This window comes from Oryctolagus cuniculus, chromosome 7, assembly GCF_051225735.1.
Source record: "Oryctolagus cuniculus isolate XC-2025 breed Fujian yellow rabbit chromosome 7, ASM5122573v1, whole genome shotgun sequence".
Classification (NCBI taxonomy): Eukaryota; Metazoa; Chordata; class Mammalia; order Lagomorpha; family Leporidae; genus Oryctolagus; species Oryctolagus cuniculus.
The window spans coordinates 126957644-126964255 of record NC_142873.1 but is presented as its reverse complement, the minus strand read 5'-3'; the positions used below and the strand labels follow the sequence as shown (position 1 = coordinate 126964255).

General features: G+C 63.6%; 1 protein-coding gene across 1 annotated transcript; it reads right to left on the bottom strand.

Annotated features, from left to right (window-relative positions):
* Window positions 1-2841: 2841 nt before the first annotated feature.
* On the bottom strand, window positions 2842-6498 carry KNCN (kinocilin). The gene is made up of 4 exons (XM_002715663.6): window positions 6230-6498; window positions 5284-5352; window positions 4593-4667; window positions 2842-3907 (listed from the first exon to the last, which is right to left on the bottom strand). Exons 1-4 carry the CDS (start codon window positions 6363-6365, stop codon window positions 3828-3830), a joined length of 360 nt encoding a protein of 119 aa, XP_002715709.1. The 5' UTR covers window positions 6366-6498; the 3' UTR covers window positions 2842-3827.
* Window positions 6499-6612: the final 114 nt, after the last annotated feature.

Below are 6612 nucleotides of genomic sequence, written 5' to 3'. Positions count from 1 at the left end.
CGCCGTTTGCCCGCACTTTCCCGGAGCCCGCCACCGGTGCAGGAGCGCGGGGCAGCGCGGGGTGGGGGGACCGGTCACTAGGGCTCTGCAGTTGCCCCCGCCTCCGCCTCGGCCTGCGGGGGCTGGAGCTGTGGGGGCAGGGAGATTTTTCCAGGGATGAGGCTCCTTTGCAGCACACCTCCCCCAGCCCCAGTCAGCCTGTGGCAGCCCTGCTCCCTGGAGAGGGGCGTGCAAGTCCTGGTGGGGGTCCTTCCAGCCCGCTAGGGGAGGGATGGGGAGAGCGCCTGGATCCCGCTCCAAGCTGGACTGAGTTCGAGAGGGGCTGCGTGGGAGCGCGAGGGTTCCTCGCTGGCCGTCCGGAAAGGAGGGGGGGGGGCGTTCCGCTGGAAGAGCATCTCCTCCTCCGCCCTGGTTCATTCACCGGCTCCTCCATTCATGAGCCTGCTCAGGGCCCCGGGAAGGGAGGCCCAGGCGGCCTCTATTTGCAGATGAGGGAGTGGAGGCTCAAGGCCCTGCAGCTTCTGGCCCGGGTCTCCTGGGAGCAGGGGTAGAAGCAGGTAGGTCTTACCTACCGACCCCAGCCTCAGCCCAGCCAAGCAGGGATGTGACTTTGTGGAGAACACTTTGGATTGACTGCAGTGTTCTGAGCGGCCAGGCCAAGGCTGGGCACAGCCACAAGCCAGGTGTCAGGACCCGGCTCCCGGAAAGATGACCTTCCTTTATTGAGTTGCTGGGTGCAGTGACACCCCATCCCCTGGTGCTGCGACTCAGAGGGGAGAGGGCCCTGCCCCTGATGCTGCCACACACCCCTGCCAGCCTAGCCCGAGCTCCCCTGAGAGCAAGGAAGGCGGGGCTGCACCCGACTCTGGTGGACCCCTCCCATGAGCAGGGCAAGGGGTGAGAGGTCGGGGCAGAAAATGCCCTGGGGGAGGACACATCTGCTCAGCTGGCCTGGAGGAAGGAGGTCCAGGGACCCCGCAGCAGCGGAAACAGGAGCCCAAGCCTCCAGCCTCCCCCTGCCTGTCAACGGTTCTTTGACCCCTCCCCCAGTTGTTCCCCAGTGCACACGGCTCTTGCCTCTTTGTGTGTCCATTCCTTAGTTTATTCTACCCCATCCCCAGCACCTCTATGGACTATCGATGGTGGGCATCAGGGATACCCTAGCCCTGCTCTGGGGAGAGTGTGGCTGCGGAGGTTGATGGTGGGTGGGGGAGGGATCACCCACCCACAGCTCAGGCCACACACCCCCCACTCCCACCCTGTCCAGCCTTGGGCTTCTTGGAGGAGAGGGTTGGAGGTGGACAGGAGGAAGGACTTGCTCGTGGATCAAGGAGGAGCCACCAGGCCAGAGTTGTAGCCGATGATGATGATGGTGGTGGTGAGGAGGAAGAGGAGGGGAAGCTGATGGGGCGGGGAGCCTACAGGAGAGAGGTGGTGGGGGTGGGGGGAGGGTGGAGTTCAAGGACAGAGAGAAGTTGGAGGAACCGAAGATTCCACGGCTGGCCAGTGTTTCCTCCTTCATGGAGGTCTGGCGTGGCCAGGGGGCTGATGCCATGGCGGGGACGGAGAAACCGTGGACACGCAGCCTGGCGCCACCGCTCAGGCTTGTTTGGTGAGATGGGCTCTCTCCCCTCGGGCTTGCTTCTCCAGCATCCTCAGGCTGCCTCCTGTGTGCCTGCTCACGAGAGGGAGCAGCAGCCAGGGCTGCTCGGAGGGCCTGTGGAGGGGGGGAGCCCTGGGCCTGTGGGAGCCGTCAGGTGTGGTCGGCACGGATCCTGGAAGTGGGGGACGGGTCCCAGCTCGTCGTCTGCACTGAGGCCGCACGGAGCAGGTGCCCACAGCGGCCGCACCTGGGGGTGCAGGCCGTGGAGAGGAGCACTGCTTTCTGCAGCCACCCACGCCTTACACCTTGAGTAGAAGGGGCATTGCAGTGGCTCTCCAGGGAAAGCCCAGTTTCAACAAATTGAAGGCACCACCATGTATTGAGTACCTACTGTGTGCCCCTGTCCAGGGCTAGGGGCTAGAAAACGGGTAGGGAGAGAGGGCCCCTGAGGCAGGGAAAGAGACAGAGCATGGACTCTGGGCAAATCCTGGGTACTCACCCCTCTGGGGAAAAACAAAATGTAAGAAAACACAATTTGGGGTGCCCTGGCTCCTACGATAAGGGTGTGGGGGCCGGGGAATTATTAACCAGCTCCAGCCCTTCCCACTTGCAGACTGAGAAGGGGGATCCAGCTATGCAGCCCTCCCCGTGCTCGTGAGCAGAGTGGGGAGCCAATGACTGACCCTCCCGAGCTCGTGGACAGGGTTGGGGGGCTGGCCCAGCCGTGACCCCTACTGCATGCCCTGGGTGAGGGGCCAGTACGGCACAGATAAGGGCGCAGGGAGAAAAAACATAAAGGAGGGGCCAGCACTGTGGCGTAGCAGGTAAAGCCGCTGCCTGCACTGCTGACATCCCATATGGGTGCCGGTTTGACTCCTCGCTGCTCCACTTCTGATCCAGCTCTCTGCTATGGCCTGGGAAAGCAGTAGAAGATGGCCCGGGTCCCTGGGCCCCTGTAACCGTGTGGGAGACCTGGAGGAAGCTTCTGGTTCCTGGCTTCAGATCTGTGCAGCTCCAGCATTTGCTGCCAATTGGGGAGTGAACCAGCAGATGGAAGACCTCCCTCTCTCTCTCTGCCTTTCCTTCTCTCTCTGTGTATCTGTGACTTTCAAATAAATAAATAAATCTTTAAAACAAAACAAACAAAAACAAAAAGGAGACCAGTCCCAAGGGGACTCCCATCGCTAGGGCCCCTCCCCCGTGTCCCACTTCTAAATCAACTCTCTTTTGCTCTTGCACCGTTTCGGACTTTTCTCTTTATTGCTGTACAGGGCAAGTCTGCAGACCAGGGAAAGCTGCTCTCCCATGGCCCCTGTGCACCAGGGGCCACATCCAGCAGGTTTAAGGCGGCAGCTTGCTTGGAGGGTGTCAAGGGAGAGGGAGAGCAGGCTGGGGGCACCAGGCAGGGGAAGGCAGCGTGTGGTTAGGGGCTTCCTTGAAGTGGGTCTTCCCAAGGGGGCAGTTCTGATGGGTGGAAGGGAGCAGGGGGGCCTGAGGACCAGGACCACCAGGATTGTGGTTCCTTGTTGGGGAGTAGCGGGAGGCCGGGCAGGAGAGGCTCAGCTCAGAGAGCTCGGCTCGGCTCGGCTCAGAGAGCGCCTCTCCGGCCAGGTCCGAGGGCTCCCTGGGTGCCTGTCACAGCAGTGCTGGTTTGTTTGTGTCTGTCCCTCTGTGGGGAGCCCCTCGAAGGGTGTCCCCATCTGACCCACTGCCGCCCAGGGCCTGGCCCTTAGGACTTGCCCCTGTCCAAGGTGTCTGTTCCCACCCAGCTGGTGAGCTTCAGAGACCCAGTGCCAGGTGGCAGGGTGAGGGACACGGGCAGGACCCCTGTCGGTGGTGGCTATGGGCTGTGGGCTGTGGGCTGCTTCTGAGGCCAGGCTGAAGTGAGGAACTGGGCACCAAGTTCCAGAGAAACAAGTTCAGTTACTCCAAAGAGGAGTGGAGGTGGGCTGCAGCTCAGTAAGCAAGGCCTGGGGGGCTGCCTGGAAGAGGGAGCCCTGCAGGGGTCTTTGATCCCCTTGGTGCCTGCCCCATGCCCCGTCCCATGCCCGTGGGATCCCTTCCCAAGAGCCCGGAGGGGAGAATGCAGGCTGGGCGTCTCCGGGGCCTGGGTCACCTCTGACTTGGCTCTTCTGACTGAGAGCTGGTGCGTACTGAGCTGGGGGAAGCAGGCAGGCAGGCAGGCAGGCAGGCAGGCAGGGAGCCAGGGCAGGGCAGGCGTGCCTCAGCCCTCCTCGGGGCCCCGGCCCCCTGGCTTCAGCTTCTCCAGAGTCCTGCTCACGCTGGACAGGCTGCTGCGGACTCCTAGGGGGAGAGCGGGACAAGAGCTGCTGAGGAGACAGGCTCTGTGCGGCTGGCGGTCCGAGGAGCCGGAGGGCCCGGGGTGGGCGTGCCTGGTGATGCATGCGGGAGGGGCAGTCCCAGGGGCCAGTTCCTGCCCAGCTGGAAGAGGCCCGCATGGTGAGGACAGCTCACCGCGCGGCGTGGGGGAGGCAGGACTCTGGAAGTGACCGCCTGGTTTGAGTTTGCCCCCCCCCCCCCCGCTTCCAGGCCGTGCCTCAGTTACCCTTGTATACAATGACGCTGGCTGTGGGGCCTCTTTCATAAGGGAGTTGCTGTAGGGACAGGGTCTGGAGTGGTTCCTTTCACTGGGTGCTGGGGCTGGGGGCTGGGTCTCCCTCCGCTGGGAGCTGGAGCCGCCTTTGGGTCACTCCAGCCCTGGAATTTTCCAGTGTGTCGGGGACCGGGGACAGGGGACAAGAAGACACCCAGGTTCAGGTGTCAGCTCTGAGTCGGATTCCACGGGGGAGGGGAGGGGCCCTGAGGACCAGCAAGAGCAGGTGGGGTCTGCGTGCCCCGAGGAAGAGCTGCCCCGCGCTGCTGCCCGCCTGTGCCGGGGACGCCTGCTCAGAGCCTCTCCCTGGGCCCTGCACAGCTGCTTGGTTGCACGAGAAGATGGGAGACCGATTCTGGAACCTCTGGAACTTACCTTCCTTATTGCCATTGGTGCTGGGTCTTGCCTCTCCCTGGTCTGGCCCCGAATTGGGGTGGATTCTCAGGTTCCCTGTAGGAAGAGACCACCCCAGGCCCCCTGGTTACTGAGTGGTTCCCACATCAAGCCCAGTTGGGAAGGGAGGTCCTTTCTGCTGTCTACCCTGTATCCCTACTGCTGTCTCTGCTCCACTGCTTTCCTTTAGGTCACTGCCTTGGGCTTGGCAGAAGAAATGAAGGCTTGAAGGAGAGGATGGCAGATGCTTTTAGGGAGGTGGGGGCCCTGGGGGAGAATGGGGCTGTGTAAATCCACGCAGGATTGGTGGGGTTGGGTGTCCGTCTGGGGCAGCTGAGATGAGGTGTGGAGCTCTACAGGGGTCCTGGGGCCAGGAGAGACAGGAGATCCTCATGGGGGCTCAGGGATGGGGGCGGTATCCAGAGACCTTGGTGGCTTTGGGGGAGGCAGACCCCTAAGTCCTCCCAGCCAGTTCAAGCCCCTTTGCAGCGGGCAGCCGGCTGGAGCTGCTGCGCGGTAGTCATGGCAACGCCTGTACAAAACACATGGCAGCTCCAGCACACACAGCTAGGAGCGGTCTCCCACGTGGGCTGGCTCGCAGGCCCTCACACAGCAGGCCTCCCTCAGCCTGGGCAAAGGGGTCTGCTGGGGGGAGGGTGGGGAGAGGACTCACCCATCGCAGGCAGGATGTGGTCCAGGTTGAGCCGAGCCTTCAGGAAGGGGTAGGCCAAGAGGAGGAGCCCTGGGGAGAGACACAGAGGGGTCTCTGCTGGCGAGGGCGCCTGCTAGTGTGAGGCGCAGGAGCCCCGGGGTGGCTTGTGAGGGTGACCCATGTGTGCCCGGGGTGGGGGGAGGGTGCTCAGGTGTGCAGGATCGGGAGGGGCTGTGGACTGAGGAGGCCCAGGACCTTCTCTCCACCCTATCCGGGGCCTCCAGGTTGGCTTCCTGCCTTCTGCTGCCTGGACATGGGGCCAGCTGACACCGTGGCTGCCATCTCTCCCTGGCACACGCTGCCCAGACCTGGGGAGGGGGAGGCAGCAGAGCTGGCCCTGCCCTGCCCCACCCCATCCCGCTTCCTCCCAGGCTGAGTGCTTGTGCTGGAACTCAGAGCTCTGCATATGCCCACCCCGGCCTGGTGCGCCAGGTTCTGTTTTAGTTCTGGGGTGCAGGGATGGGGTGGGCATGGCCCTCAGCACACTGCAGGGACTTCAGTGGGCCTGCCAGACAGACAGACGGACAGAACTGCTGCTGGGACACCCAGAGAAGGGACAGGAAACGCGCTCTGTGTGGGCTGGAGCCTGTCGTGCATGCCCAGGGTCCTTGGGAACTGTGTCCTCCTTCCCCTGGCCCGCATTCACCTGCCCCAGACAGGCTGTGAATCCCTCCATGCGCCCAAGAGATGGGGGCTCCGGGCTGGAGCCTCCCGAGCAGAGGGTGACCATCAGCTCCCCTGCCAGTCCCTCGCCCCAGCAGGAGCTCAGGCGGGCTGCCCCGCTCACACCCCTGGCTTCCATTCCCCCAACCCCGTTCCTGCTGACCCAGCCCTCCCCTCCATTTCCTGTCCACCTGCTCCCCTGGGGAATCTGCCCCCACCCAAGCCCAGCCCAGCACCTGCTCACCCAGCCCAGCAGCACCGATAAAGACGCCACCCATGGCAGCTGCGGCCTTGGACACAGACACGCCGATGATGATGCTGCCGGCCACCAGGCTGAGGGCCACGCAGGCCAGCTGCAGGCAGCGGAAGTCTCTGTCCATGCAGGCCTACCCCAGGTGCGGCCCCAGCCCGCGGCGCTTGTCCTCTGGAGGGCCCTGGAGGTTTCTGTCCTCTCGATGTCCCCTTGCTGGAGCTCCAGGTAACCCTTGGGTTGATCCGTCACCCTGTGCCACAGTTCTTCTGGCCCCCCCCAGCCCCACCTTGACCTGGGGTGTCTACCAGGGTGCTCCTAGAGGCCACCAAAGCTGGTGGCCGCCCTCGGGACTCCTGCTCGGCCACATTTCTGCC

Coding starts and splice junctions, on each gene's coding strand:
- KNCN (XM_002715663.6), bottom strand. CDS start 6,365: ATGGACAGAGACTTCCGCTGCCTGCAGCTGGCCTGCGTGGCCCTCAGC. Junction 4,668..5,283: donor CCACATCCTGCCTGCGATGG/GTGAGTCCTCTC, acceptor CTCTTCCTACAG/GGAACCTGAGAATCCACCCC. Junction 3,908..4,592: donor CACCAATGGCAATAAGGAAG/GTAAGTTCCAGA, acceptor CTCTCCCCCTAG/GAGTCCGCAGCAGCCTGTCC.